General features: G+C 41.1%; 1 protein-coding gene across 1 annotated transcript; it reads right to left on the bottom strand.

Moving 5' to 3' along the window:
- Positions 1-11,749: 11,749 nt before the first annotated feature.
- Positions 11,750-12,146, bottom strand: LOC108793658 (leukocyte elastase inhibitor-like). Its single transcript, XM_018564664.1, has one exon. It carries the CDS (start codon positions 12,143-12,145, stop codon positions 11,750-11,752), a length of 396 nt encoding a protein of 131 aa, XP_018420166.1. The 5' UTR covers position 12,146.
- Positions 12,147-16,076: the final 3,930 nt, after the last annotated feature.

The following is a 16,076-nucleotide window of genomic DNA, read 5'->3' as shown; positions in this document are numbered from 1 at the left end:
TAACGATTTAAAAAAAAAACAGTTTCCCCTATATTAAATGATAAAACATTTATTATTCCCCATTTTTTTGGTAAAATATAAAAGATGCGGTCACGTCGGGTAAAAAGACACCAAACATGTCAAGCCTTAAAACTGCGCACGAAACCTCAAAAAGCTACAACACCCAAAATTGACAGTAGGCGGCGCTTTAAAAGCTTTTACCACTCATCAGTTTAGTGTTATCAGTGATTGATGGCCCTAAAATTATTGCTCACACTCAGACGTTTGCGGCGATATGTAACGTGTAGCGCAATTGTCATTGGCGCACCGGATGCGTATTTACTTTTTTATGTGCGTAAACGTGGGGGTGGGGGACTTATTTTTTTTTTAACTTTTTTAAAATGTGACTTTTATTTTTTTACACTTATTGGTATTGCTATCACATAGGGGGATAACAACCCCCCTATATAATAGCAAAGGCACACTGACAGGTCCTCTTTATGGAGACATTAGGGGTCTCTAAGACCCCTAATGTCACCTGGGGACCCCAAAAGAAGCTGACGGGGACCCCAAAAGAAGCTGACGAAGCAGATATCTGCCTCATCAGGTTCTTCTCTCTGGCTATAGCAGCAAGCTGACTGATAGGTCAATGCCGAAGTGATGAATTACACATTACTTCCATATTCACAGCACGCAGGGAGGTCAGCAAGGAGGAAGATGCTGATCTCCCTCCCATCTTACCTCCTGACACCCTCCCGAGCCGGTCCTGGGCTGCAGATGGGGTAGCGGATCCCGGGATTGAAGGTGAGAGGTGAGGAGGAGAGAGGCAGCGGCAGCACTTTAGCACTTGCCTTTGAAATCCCTGCGGTTTGCTATTACCTACCTTGTTCCCTGTGTGTCTCTGGATTCCCTCTTGCTCCCAGTAAGATCCTGCACATCCAGCAAGTGGATTGTTATCATCATCTTCAGTGAGTCCTTGCACCTATGCTTACCTGTGTGTCTGTCATCTTGTGTGGCTGCCTGTTCCATGCAGCCTCGCTCTTCAGTGTATCCCGGATTGTCATGTTGTTGCTGCCTCCTCTCACACTATTACTTGGACTGCTACCCTCAATGTCCCTCAATATCAAGAACTACTGTCTGTGTATAGGCTTCACCCCTGCCTGGTGTTGTATCCAGCACCTTGGTGGTGTAACTAGCCTCTGTGTGTGCATGCTAGAGGGCCGCAACTTGGAAGGTGTCCAGCAGCCAATCATCCTCACTATTAGAGGCTCTCTCGAACACCTGTCCTTTTATAGAATCTGCGCCTCTAGTGTGTCCCTGGTAACGCACAGACACCTACTTTCTGTGTTTTCAGTGATCTTTATCCCAGACACCATTTTTTGCACGCTATTTTTAGTCATTTTGTGTGCCCCGGTCGCCGGACCTTGACAAAACATAGGCAATAAAAACTCGTTCTTTAGTGCATTAGCACCTATGTTATTGCAGAATGCACCTGTGGCTGTTACTTTTTCTGGATATCTACTCTGCTAATGTAACATTAACTCACATGTCTTTTACAGGAATGAAGCATTATACATTTTCCACTTCAGTAGAAGTGCGAGGGATATACACCTTCTCAAGGAATTTTAGGTGGAGATCTGCAAATCATAACTGGCTTCATTGGCTTCCAGCCATGATTTGCGAGTCTCTATAATTTCTTATATAAGGAATAACTCCCTTGACATATACAAGCAATTGCAAACATATACTGTATTCCTTGCAATAAGAATGGCATCATCTGTTTTTTTTTATTGCGGTAGAATGTTAGTGGGCTTTTCAGGTAGTCCTGGCACGGTGCTAAACATTTTTATTTGAAAAAATTAAAGTGTCTACATAATTGTCAGCCTATTGTGTATGTCTCAAACTTTCCTTGCTACAGCTTCCATGACTGACTGACTAGTTTTCAGGGTCTCTATGGCAATTAATGCTGATCTCATGACACAGTTTATTATTCCGATTGCTGCCTAGGTCTGATCACATTTCATTCTCATTAATTAAGGGACACAGGATTCAGCTATTAAGGCAATTGGGTTATTGCTGCTTTCAGGAGGTTTGGACACTAGCTAACAAAAATATTAAGCCATTCCCTGTGTAAGCCCAGCTCCAACTGTCATGCTGCTGTATTTTGATGGTGCTCTAAAACCTTGCTAGACCGAAGACAGTGGGGCCTGCCTGGAATGTGACCTTCAGGCACTGGACTGTGCCAATGGTTCTTTCTAGTCCTTAGTGTTTTGTGTTAGTAAGTGCAGGGCGCTTTCCAGGGTCAGAGCTGTGACACAGTCTTTGGTGTGGCCCAGTTTCAGAGGACTCAATCTGTGGATGGGGCAAAGACAAACTAAATGTCCTTTGGGCACTGGGCTCTGCATTATGGCACTTTACAGACCTTTGTGTACTATATAAGTTAGGTATCTTAGTGTATGTTCTTTAAACTCTGTACTCTGCATCATCGTGTTTTACACTTTTTTTTGTACTAACCTAGTTTCCCAGAAAGTGCTCCCCTGATCCCTGAGCGGTGTCACAAATTCTGGTCTCTTGTTTTGTTCATCTCCGAATGCTCTAATACGATACCATTATGGATTCTAAATTGTGGCATTTTTCAGACCCTTCTGTACTGTGTCAGTTTGCCGCAACTACCCTCCATTTCCCGAGCTGTGGCACAACCTTTGGTGTGACCCAGTGTCTGTAGCTTATTTCCTTCTGAATAATTCTCTGTTTTTAGATTAATATAACTCTGCCTTATATCACTTCTTTGTTGCCTGTGTACTGTTTTTAGTTTTTGGCGGAGTTCTACCTATTTTTGGAGCTGTGACACAACCTGCAGATGGGACACAACCCCTCCTAACACATTTAATGGTAGGACCAGCAGGCTGCAACAAGGGAACTGCGTCACAATATTGTCTGCCGGGCGCTCTTTTTTCTTTTGAAATGTCCTGCCCTTTTTCCTGAGCGAGGAACTTAGTGCTGACTTAGTGATGGCGCCATCTACTAGAGACAGTGTCACACAAGCTTTTACCTTTCCTGCCCTTCAGCTCAAGTACTTCCAGGAGCTTACGTTGCTGAAGTGCATTGTGTATTGTCTATTCACCGGTCTTTTCCACTGCCTACCTTCAGTGTCCTTGTCACCTTAAGATGCCTTTAATTCTTACTAGCTTCTACTGTCTGGTTTTGTGAGTACACGTTGCCTTGCCTCACTTTTGGTCAGTTGCTTCCCACTAACTGGTGCAACATTTATGTAAAGGAGAACTATGGGGTAGGTGTTTTTCCCCATAGTTCTCCTAAGGGTCACGGGAGGACATAAACTAGCATCCTCCCATGACCCAAAGCTCAGTATATCGCGAGCTACTTCTGTATTGTATTTTTGCTTGCACATAATTGGATGATGGAAGTCAGCAGAGCTTCTACTCATTCACAATGTTAAGGAAAATTTCCTTGCAAAGTGAAAATTCTCTTTGCTAAGTGAACAGTCTTTAGTAAATCAACCCAATTGCATTTTGACTGTCACAACTCTGTATTTATTGTGGTTAGATTTTGAAATTTCTCCTTCTCATCTTTCCCATTCTGAGGTCCCTATATGTCTATTGCATTACATTTTACATTCAGTTAGCATTTTCTTTCCTCATATTTTCCCATATTGTTTTCCCAGAGGTTCAGGGTTTGGTATCCTAGGTTTTGGCTTGTTTTTGTTGTCAAATTAGCTGTTGTTCTATGTTTACTTCAACCTGATTTTTTTTTTCTTATGGCGGTTTACTGGTTGTCCTCTGCTTCTTGTTGAGGTCAATCATTATTTACCTAGCAGTCTTCCCCCAGCGTTTGCTGGAACCTCTTCTTGATGGTTTAGCAATTTCCATAATTGGCACCCCTATTTTTTCATCCTGCTCTGTTCAAGCATAGAGTGCTTCTAGTTAAAATGTTTCCTATTCATTGGATCTCTGTGGCTGTTGCCCACCCATCAGTTGGACTGATTTTGGACATCCCAATTGTCTCAAAGCAGACTGTTACACTTAAAAATCAAATTCTACCAATTCTGTATGTGTGATGATATATAATAATATAGACATGTCAGGTGTAAAATGCTGCGCTTTTAAAATACTTACACTTGCAGAGCATTCACTTCCTACTTTCAATTAGATACCTTTCTTAGAGACCATAACATACAGGGGTACAGGTACTCTTAAAAACTAAGACCACACAGGGATATATATACACATGCACGCACTACACACACACACAGTCACATAACGGTTGAACTTGATGGAGCTGTGTCTTTATTCAACCTCAAATACAATATGTAACTATGAAAGCGCAAAATGACTTCAGTTTGCCAAAGTAATGCACACTGGGATTGCCTTGTCATCAACAGAGCATTGTTGGGAAATCTCATCTGTAATCTCACGCGACTGCAGGGGAAGTTATTTGCCTCCCCTGAGATGATGTGCATATTCACATATCTAGTCACATGTGTCAGAAATCCGTCCAATGCCTGATTGACAGCTGTATTTGCCTCTTTAGAGACCTGCCCCCTCCCCTGTCTGTCCCTCCAATGAGCGCTGGAGAAACAGAGAGGGTAGGGGGGAGTCCCTGTGGGGAGTGGTGCCAGGAGCCGAGTTATCAGCGGTTTGTGATTGCTCAGTTCTCGAGCTATAGAACAGACATGTTACAGCTGCAGTGTCACAACCATTGGAAAGAGTATATTTTACTCTCTCAATGGTTCTCCTGTAATTAACTCCAAGAAATTGATTCATGGTAAGTATAAAAATTCTGTTTTTTGTTAGCCTCTTAGTGTTGTGTATACTATAATTTAGCAGGCAAGCTAGTAGCCCTGCCAGCCTGCTACATGAATAGCATAGACAACACTAAGCAGTGGTATTTGAGCACTGTGCAACCATGACTAAAATTCCCTGGTGCACTCTAGGACAGAGTTTAGGTAACCCATGTAAAGTATTGCTTTTTATGCTTAGATGGTGAGCTTGTGTAATGCGTAATGCACATACCTTGTGTTGTATAACGCACTGCAAAGCAGTGTTTATGTGATGGAACATTTTCATTAATTGTAATTGGGCCCCATCACACATTTACAATGCCCAGAAACACACTGTGCAGTTTAGATTGTTCTGTGCCTTGCGTTTGTGTTTTAAAATATAGCCCACCTGCTTAACCCCTTAGTGACACAGCTTCGTAAAATTTTTTAGTTTCTGCAGACTAGAGCAATTTTCTGTTCTTGCCTCGGTTCGGTTGCAAAAGGATCTAGCCATGGCTTCTAGTATCATATTTACTGCAACTATTGCCATGATAATAGAGTACTAGTGACTATAATGGTTGGTTTAAAAAGTTAGGTTCAGGTTAAGAGTTAACTGTATCTCTAGGCAAAGGAGATTACTGCTTCCACAGATGGAGCAAGGGTCCCACTCTGACACATGCTGGCAGGCAACAGGCTTTTTTAGGCTCTGGATGATGTATTACTTTTAGAGTCAGGAATGGTTAAAACCTCTCTCAACTCTTTTTTCGGTTATGTGCTAGTGTAGAGATTTCACTTCACTTCCTGGTTTAAAGACACAGTGGGAAACAAGTGGAAGTTTCTTTGAAGTCTGGGGAAATCACCTCATACAGGTGGCAAATGTTGCGGTTGTCTTAGCTTTCTGTCCTGGTGACAATTGATGTCTGTGTACCAGAGGGGATACAAGTGATAACAAAAACCTGCCCAAGGTTGTAACTTTTCTCAACGGGAAACAAAATAAAAAACAAAGCTTTGTCTCGAGATACAGTGCAGTATAGCCAAGTTGCCAAAAGGTGGCAGCTACTTACTTATGTGTAACACAAAGCTGTTACTTCAAACAGCTTGTGGTGACATTTTGTCCATTGATAACCTTGTGTGTGTTTTCCTATGCTCATAGAAATTAGCTGTGTCCATACTGGGTTAATTTTCCTTAAAAGCATGCTCCAATCCACATGTAAAATATTTCCAACTAAAGTTACCGGGGTGTGGTGACCTCCGGTGCTATCTTGTGCACAGCGGAAAAAGGCAGCATGCAAGATGATGATGGATGGATCACCTGTGATGTTTACATTTTATATTCTTCGATCCTACAAAAGTTAGGGTTAAGGGCTGCCACTTTTTATTTAACCCTTTCACTGCCAAAGCCTTTTTTTTTTGCACACATGATATAATCCACATATTAGGCCTGTAGATAACTTCAAACCCCCCAAACATTATATAGTTTCTGAAAGCCAACATTCTGTAGAATAAAATGATGGCAAATTTTTTTGTTGCACAATATTGGCCCAACTCTTTATCAAACCCAAACCTTTAGTGAAAAATGCACTTAAGTTAATTTTACTGCCCCAAAATACAATAAACCCATTGTTTTTTTGTAAAATAGAAAACCCCCCTCCCCATCAATTGAGAATGGCAACCAGATGGCGGGCGGGGGGTGGGGGTCACCGTAGTGTGCGGCCGGCGGACACCTTACACTGGCGCCCGCAACTTCCCCACAAGGTCACCGCTGCTGCCCCTCTGCGCTCTGCCGCCCCGAGGCAGGGCCTCGGTGGCCTTGTGGGAAATCCGGGACTGAAGACATTGAAAGAGACGTGCTTGTATTTGAAAAGAAATTATAAATGTAGTTCAAGCACATGTCCACTGTTTATTTGTAGTGAAAGGTGCACATAAAAAAGTAAATAGTAATGTATACGTGTTTCCTTGTTAAATCTAAAAAACATTGCAACAGTCAGTATGTGGTATATGTAATTACATGTAGTGAATGCCTGTTTCAATATGTAGGTAGGATTACAAAACACTTGGGGGGTTATTCACAAAGCTGCCAAAGGCAGCCGAGTGAATAACCCAACCGAAGTGAAGTGAGCCAAACAACGTTCGGCTATTCACTACGGCTCAGTACGGCTAATTTTAGCCTTACATCGGCTTCACTTTGGTCAGCCAAACATGCACTGCATGTTCGGCTGAGCCAAAGTGAAGAAGCACTTCGACTCAGTCGATCCAACATCTGGATCAGCTGAGCCGAAGCTCCGGCAGCTCACTCGCTGCCGATCACCCCTATTCACATAGGGGCCGAACAGCAGTGAGTGAATAGCCGAATGCCGCCGAGCTCGGTACCTATGTGGTACCAAGCAGAATAGCAAATAGTGAAAAAAATAGGAAAAAAAAAAGTTTAATAAATATTTTACAAAATGTTAACAAATATGAAATAAAATAAATAAATAAAGATTTTTTTTAAAAATTGGGTGGAGCTAGCAGTGACCGCTAGCTCCACCCAACTGCTTCCTATTGGCCGGGACCTGCTAGAGTCTTCCAGCAGGTCCCGGCCAATGAATAACAACTGGGCGGAGCCGGCCCATTTGTTATTGTTTAATTATTATTATTACATAGTATTTACATAGCGCCAACAGTTTGCGCAGCGCTTTACAATTATACATGAGGAGGTAGCTGTGGGAATTAATTATTTGAGAATGTGAAGGTCCAGTGGTTAGGTCGAGGTGGGATAGGCTTTAGGGAACGCCTAAAGGCAGTCAAGGTGGGAGATAGACGGACAGGTTGGGGTAAAGAGTTCCAGAGGATGGGAGAGACTCTAGAGAAGTCCTGGAGGCGAGTATGGGAGGAGTGGACAAGGGAGCTGGAAAGCAGGAGGTCAATGGATGAGCGGAGGGGACGGTTAGGGTGATACTTTGAGACAAGGTCTGAGATATATCCGGGGGCGGAGTTGTGGATGGCTTTATAGGGTACTGTTAATATTTTGAATGTTATCCTCTGTTTAATGACAGATCAGCTTCTCCAGGTCATTTGGGGACGCTGATCGGTAGTTACAACTGGGCGGAGCCAGCTGTGAGATCACAGCTGGCTCCGTCCAGCTGTCATATGCGGGGCTTACGGCTGGCCCTTCGGCAGGCCGTTCGCCCCGCTTCGGGTGTCACTTCAGGTTCAGTCGAGCCGAAGCATATGCCTTCGGATAGGCTGAGCCGCTCCGCCACCTTCGGCGGCTGTACGGGCGATAATTAATAACCTGTACAGCAGCCCCTTCGGTTCTGCCCCTCCTGTAGTGAATGTGCACTATGTAAAGTTCTGTGTGAATTGTTGGTGCTATATAAATACCTGTAGTAAATAAATAACAGAGACTACAGCAGCTGATTTATTTGCACTAACTGTTCTGCAGATTGGCTCTTTTGACAAAAAGTGATTTAAGCCACGTATCTCCTTTTCCAGACACCGATACACGTGCTCCTTGTTGATCCACCAAGTGAATGCAGCCAGGGTCTGTATTGCATCTCTTTGGAGGCCAGATACTCCCCTTACAATACAGTTTTGGTTTGCTAAAATTGCTGAGATCAGGAACATGGAAAATCTCACTGCATCTCTACATCACAGGAATAAGCAATTACTGCACACGTGGTTCTAATGGATACATGTATCTTGCTTCCAAGAGTATAGGTCTATTACATTAGACATGCAAAAAATTACATCCTAAGGACTGGGTTCCAGGGCGCAATGCTTCCCCTGGACCATTAGGTAAACGCCCTACTTTCACCTTTGTACCTCCTCTCCTACTCCCTGCCTTCCCCCTCCCCTCCTTTTTTTCTCTCATTTATTTCTCTCATTTCCTTTCTTCTCCTTTACAACTTTTTCCTAATGACTGCTTTTGAAGAATTGTTGGTAACAAACTTTGGACTGTGGTGTACTCATTTTTCCAACAACGTATAGGTTTCAATAATCTGAAGAAGGCTGACATACACATATGTTTGGTAATTGTGTTGTATTTCTCTGTTGTTAGAGGGCCCTGAAATGCTTGCGCCTAGACTATTAGGAGCTAAATCTATATTTTGATGTTATTATTTTTGTCGGTGCTTTATACCCGTGTCCACTTTAAATAAATAATTTACAAGAGAAGAAAAATCGACTTTGGCTGAACAGAGAGGTGCCAATGGGGCCATATATTGCTTGAATTTTTGCCAAGTCCTGCTCAGATTCAAGCAGTGTATGGCCAGCTTAAAGAAAAGGGTTACCACCTATGTGCTATCAATTAAATAACCCCACAAATGTTGCAAAGCATTTTAATAAATGTGATAATGGAGAAGTATCTACTATACATATTATAGTACAAGTGAAAAATGAAAGAAGGTACATTGGATATGCATATTGCAGACAAGGATCCAATGTGGTTCACACCATGAATGGGACATTGCATATTTTTTAACAATAAAGAGTTTACCTCTCATTTGCATAGATTTAGCTTCAGTAACATTCTCTTCCTACACTTGTTCTTTGCCTATGCATGTTTTGTGTTAATGATATAATTATGAGTGTCACACAGTTAGTTTTAGTCCTGTCAGTCTTTATTTGACATGATCTATATGTGCTTGTATAAGGATAATTATATACAGAAGTTAATGCTAAAGTCCCGGATAAGCATATATTGCCTAAATACAAGAGGCGTGTGTATTCTTACTTAAATCTTGGTGGGCTTTGTGTATTTCTTCCAGATCTGTGCATTAATCCAGTGTGAGAATTTAAAGTATAATTGAACACTCTTTTTTTGCATATATCTACTGCTAGCAAGCAGTAGACATATGTAAAATAAAAATTCAAAAAATAAAAAGGTTACCAAAAAGGTTTTTACTTACCTTTGTTACTTTGCCACTCGCTCCCATCTGAAGATCTGGAGCTTCTCGAGCGACCGAGCAGGATGATGGGGAGGGCACATGCGCAGTAGAGGTCTTTGGTGAGGAGAGACACAGCGGAGGTGAATGCACGCAGCCAGGAGCGTGCATATCTGACAGACACCATGGGACAGGAAGAGACAGGAGTCATATCAGAGACTGGCACCAGCGCTGCAGGCACTTCTCAATACCAGTGAAAGGAAGAAGATCAGATCAAGAGGCATCATTTAAGGTACGTCCTTAAAGCAGCATGGGAGGGAGAAAATATTTGTGACTTTAATGTCACTTTAACTCTGTACACGAGGGACCGGTCTAATAGCCAGGTGGGACTGAGCATCAGATGAGTGTATTTTCTTTATTTTCGCCCCTAGACCACAAAGAGCACTTAACACTTGCAGTGTGGGGGTAGCCCCACTGCAAGGTTAAATTGGAAAATATCCTATATCTTTAACATTGTTGTTTAATGTTGTTATAATGTTGTTATAATGTTTTTAGAAGGTTGAAAGCAACAAGATCAGTATTTCCTGATCAGCTGAGGCTGTTTCACTTGTTCCTGGAAGTAAGGGAGTTGTATCTAATAAAAGGGATTTTGTTTTTTTTAAATCACCTTATGAATAAGCTCCTGTGAGCATAAAACATGCTGCTATTTTCTGTACCCCATTTAATAGACTGAAATTGGATTTGAATTTAAAACCTGAATTTCGATTTAATGCTGAATTACTGTCATTGTTTTATTGCACATATCTTAAGCAACCAGCTGGACAGGCACTTGGCAGTTTTTGTGGGAAAGAGTAGACCGACCTGGAGAGGTATTTTCTATGTTTAAAGTGCTTATAGTAAGTCCCTTCTTGAATTTTGGGACATATTTTATCTTACAAATTACAAAGCAATAGCAACTCCTTCTTTCTGCTCAAAATACCTGTGAAGTAAAGGTATTTTATTCCACATTTCTAAATAATATTATTGTTTTTAAATGTTTGGATGTTGAGAATTGTGTTACGTTATCCTCTATGGAGCAGTTCATGTTGCTGATCCAAATGTTCTGATTAAAACAAAAAAGTTTACTTTCCAAACCTATTGTAACCTTAAACTTCAGTTGCTTAAGCTGGTCTTACACTAGTAGATTTTTGCACGAAAGTTCATATGAAAAATCCCGTAAGAACATTCGATAATGCATTCAAAGACTTGTAGATTGTTTGAAATTTTGTTTGATTGTAACATTCAATTTTGGAAATGAATGGAGTTTCTTATATGAAAACCATATTTGCTCTTAGAACTTCATCTATTTGAGAAAAAAATGTACATCCTGCCCCTTCATTTTTTTTTCATCACTGCAGTGAAAAACCATTGTCAATTTGACCCAATTAAATAATGAGTGTGCAGCGCTATAGGTGTTTTATGTGTTACACATCTATTAACGTGCTAAAATCCCTACAGTGTAGGGATTTTAGCACGTTAATAGATGTGTAACACATAAAACACCTACAGCGCTGCACACTCATTATTTCATTGTCGTTAAAAACTATAGCGCAGCTGCTTTAACACTTAACCCTTCCATAAGCGCAGATTTCACATTTTTCAATTTGACCCAATTAACTGCTGAAAATGGAACAAATGTTCAAAAAACTAATTTGTTTGAACAAAATTCTACTGGTGTTTAGCCAACTTTAGGTTGTACTTGAAGTTTAAACACAGCAAGATATGGCACTAAACTTTATTTCTTATACATGTATATCTTCAAACATCAAGGGCAATGAATAAAATGTCAGTTTAAAGACTATGGGATTGATTTACTAGAGGCAAATAGGCTGTATATCCTGAAATGGCGTTTTACTGAATGTAGTAAAAATTCAAAGAATAGCCATTGACATTCAAGGAAAATTGAAGAAAAAAAAAAACAAAACAGCATTTTGGCTTCCATGTGATTGGATGATGGAAGTCAGCAGAGCTTCACTAGGTAATCAGAATACTCGCCTCTATATAGCTCAAAGGAGGAAGCTGCAGTAATGAAAGAGAGCATGCATATAAAGCAAATGTGTCAATGTGTGTGCATAATCTGGACGGTAGATTATGGGCTTGGTGAATACATTTTTAAACAAAAAAGAATGGTATTGGTTGCATTGTGTTTGAGGACACCTAAAAATGGATGGTCTACTTTAAAATTGATAGGGGGCTTAAGTGATTTTGGTACAATAACAGCTCCAGTTGCAGCCGATGCTTCAGTTCCTTTTTCATTAACCTCAATGAAAGCTTTATGGATCACTTTTGACACAAAGAGGCCAACAGCAGATATACCGGATAAATCTGCTTTTTGTTGGCTGAAGGCATCTATCATTCCCATGTTTTGTAAATGTGAAGTTAAATCATAGCTTTCTTCTATCTTAAAACGTGGAAATTTCAGCTCTATTTTTTTCTTTTGCAGATTTTTGGGATCTGTACATTTCGCCAAAAACTCCAAAGTCATCTCTTCAGTAACCTAGTTTAAAAAAAAGATAAGTAATAAAGATTATTATTTGGGGTGATAAAATGTAACTTCGTCTTCTTTAAGATAGTTTTTAGATAGTAACTGTTAGGGCTTGTGACAGTAATGAGATTTGAGCATCTCATTAATAATTATGAAGTCTATCTTCCTCACTGTGGAAGGAATGCGTCCTTCCTAAATTGTTTAGACATTCTCAACTCTAGCTCCAGATATGCTAAGCTGGTCCCTTTGATCATTTAAAGCCCTTTGCACTAAAACCTGATTGTTTATCTAAAGCTTTTCCTAGGCCTTGTGTGAATTAGCCTTAATGGTCTCTTTATGACAGGTGTCGTAAAGAGCTAATACTGCGGTAATTGTCCCACACAGTTCAGCTAATTTGCTACAAATTGCCTGGTGGATAAGGAAGGAATGTTTCCCACTGAGTCATAGGGGTTGATTTACTAACCTTATAAACACACCACGAAAGTGTATACACCTCTGCAGTGTGTTCCCTCCCAGCATGATCTATGGGTGGAATCTAAACACCTTTGTAATGTGTACACACCCAGCAGGTGTGTTGTGCAAAGCCCTGAAGGAATTCCAAGGTGATGCTGTGTACATTAGCTCTATGTTGTGTTGCTTGTGTTGATGAATGCAAGGAATGAAAATGCATGAGCTAACCATTTTTGTCTAAATTGTGAAGCAGCATTATATATGCATCATGTGCATGATTTTTCCATATATGGCATTAGTGGAAATATGCTTTTAGAGACTTTTTGGTTGATAAATACGTTTTGCTGTGTGAAAATCACACACACCTGGTGTGTGTGTGTGTTTAGGTTAGTAAATCACCCCCATAGACTGAGAGTTCCAATATTAAGCCAATTTTCATAAATTGGAATCAGACAATAATATTGTAAAATTAATCACATAAATAACTGTGTCTCGTCAAGTGTAATCTACACATATCAATCATGGGTGGGTTACGATGGTCAGAGGCTTGACAAGTCCCATTGACCATCCTGAGCCTGCCTTAATTCACACACATGCCAAGTTTGGGATTCATCTGAAGCTAATTTCATGAAATATAATTATCTATAGTTTATTTAGGACTAAACTATGAACATGAAGGACATTGTAAAGATTTAGCCCTCCTGCTCACCCTCCTCAGCCCAGCCTTATGGTTCCGTTCAGGGACACCCCCTAGAGGACTGACAAAAAGCTGCTGTAAGGGCAGCTGAGAAGCTTGTTGTATCATCCAAAGAAGGCTCCTCGTAACATCCACAGAATACTTCTGGTGTCATCAAAAGAAGAAGCGCATTACCATCCAGAACCAACTGTTTGCTTTACTTTGAGAAAGCCACCCAGACCCATCTTCTATTGAATTGCACTCTGTCAGAACTTACAAAACCCAGGGCTGTTAAGTACTTTCAATTGTATTCCCTTTTTATTTTTGTTGCCGTTATATTTTTGTCTTATATTGTTTTGTGACATCTTTTTCTGCATATTTTTTCCTGCACCGTTTCTTTTATTAAAAGGGATCTTAAAAATCATTAAGCTTTTCTTCAACTGCTGGGTTGCTAGCGTTTGTAAAATACCCCCCAAATCATATATTTTCTGAAAGCATAGGCCCGGTAAAATAAAAAGATGGTGCTTTAATTTTGTAGGTTCTGCAATAATTGCACAAAGGTTTATCAAATCATTATTAACCCAATAAAACTGCACAATTAAATGAATAAAACCACACTAAAATCAGTATCAGTGCACAAAAAAACGTTTCCGACTAAATCTAAAAGATAAAACTGTGTTGAGTTAATAAATAACAAATATTTGTAAATTTAAATTGTGTGTCACAACGCTTTGCCATACACTGCCACAGTTAAATGAATGTTATTTTAAAAATAAAAAAAATCAAGCACTGCGATGTGTTCTAACAATGCAATGCAGCGCATATTAGTACAATGCAGCGCACTTAGTACAGAGGCTTCCCATTAATTCAGAAACTGGTGATAATAAAATATATACTATCAACCAGTTTGCGAATGGGTGGAAGCCTCTGTAGTGAGTGCTTCTCCCTATTGAGAAACTCATGAATGAACAGAAACTGATGTAAAGCACTTCCTGTTCATTCATAACTGGGGACACATAATACTATGTGTCCTCTGTTGTTTACAAACATTGGAGTAGTCAGCTGATCACTCCAGTGTTTGTTCTGCACACAGAGGATTGGTAAATATCACAGATATTTACTGATTCTCCCGCTCTCCATCTTGAAGCACATGCAGATCACAGAGCTGCCAGCCAGGATCCAACAGCCGTTGACTCCTCTCTGCACACAGCCAAGCCATCTGACATGACAAACGGCTCCCCCCTCACCACCCCCACCGGCTGCAGCTGTCCATTTCTGCTCGGATTCCCGCTGCCTCAGCCCATAAAATCCTGAGCACCCTCCGCCAGCACTGCCGCCGCCGGCATCTGTCATCTTCTCCTCCTTCTCCTCCCTGTGGGGGAAAGCAGCGGGGATCCGAAGAAAAGATGACGGGGAGGAGAAGATGACAGATGCCGGCGCCTTTGCTGGGGGGGGGGGGGGCACTTGGAATTTTTGTTAATAGCTGTCATGCCAGCTATTATTTTACAGGGGAGAGTCAGAAGAGCCCTTCTGGTATAAGTTTATGGTCGCTAAAGTGACCATGAGCTTATAGCAGAAGGGTAAAAGCCACGTGACGTGGCCAGCTGCAAGTGGTTGTGTTTCGCCATATGCCATACATCGGTGGCAGCGAAAGGGTTACATTTTTTCGATTACACAGTACATGTTTCGATTACAACACATGGTGGCAGCTATTATTTTGTGTGTAAAGGGTTAACTAATGAGTTAACCAAGCCTAGTTATAATCACTCCCAGTCTGCTGGCGTGAGATTGATGTCTTGTGAGCTGGGAAATCTCTGTGCAGTGTGAGGCTGGGTGTAAGGGTTTCTTACCCTTCCTTGCCCAGTTACCTGAAGCCTGTCTTGTGTGCAGTGTGTCTGACACTGTTCATTCCTCTTTGGTGCCCTCTTATGGCCAAAGCTGTAAACATCATCATTCTGCAACCTCTATCAAAACTCTTGGCAAGTTCTTGTCTCAGAGTGATAATGCAACAGCAGTTCACTATTTAACCATCAGCTTGTCCATTCAGTCTCTGCCCTTGCGTGTGTTCTGATCTACCAACTGCTCTGCTTTTCCTGTCTGTGTATGACCTTGGCTCCGGCTGACTGATCTTCTGGTTCCTGACTTCGGCTATTCTTTCCATTCATCCTGCTGTTCCCTGACCTGGTTTGGCTGACTACCCACATTGGCATCTGACCTCTGGCTTGGCACTGATGACGTCCTGGACTTTCTCCCTTGTTTTTTGCCATTTATGTTTATTGTTGTTTTCAAACTCCTTTTATTTTTTAAGTTTCTATCTGATTTCTTGGTACCCTGACACTGGGAGTGGTATAACCACGTCCTTGTGATGGCATGATCAGTTCAGAACTGTGTATAGTATACTGTCTATAGTACAGTGGGTGCGGACCGGGCGCATCCATCTAAGGGCGTCTCTTCACTGGCAGCATGAACTTAACACTTGCAAACCACTTTGAAAACGCGTCTTGCATTTTCAAATTGTTTGCGTGTGGCTTTTTAACATGCGTGAGTAAGGAGGATTTTGCTGCTTTTTTAAGGGGAAGGAAAACACCCTGTTTGCTTCCAGTTGAGACCAACTCTTATCAGGTTCAGGTGGTTATCAGGGAGTGACAGCTACTGAGAATTCTAAAATGTTGGTGGTTAGAGATATGGTATTCCTGGAAAAACTCTGATAATCTATTTAAGTTTTCTTGGGTTAAGCAACTCAGGTTTTCTTAATACCTGCTGTAATTGTCACAGTAACAAAAAGGATAAAGGAGCAATGGTTTG

The sequence above is a fragment of the Nanorana parkeri genome, unplaced genomic scaffold (genome assembly GCF_000935625.1).
Source record: "Nanorana parkeri isolate BGI_ZX_2015 unplaced genomic scaffold, ASM93562v1 scaffold771, whole genome shotgun sequence".
NCBI classification, from domain to species: Eukaryota; Metazoa; Chordata; class Amphibia; order Anura; family Dicroglossidae; genus Nanorana; species Nanorana parkeri.
This window is presented reverse-complemented; position numbering and strand designations above follow the sequence as displayed.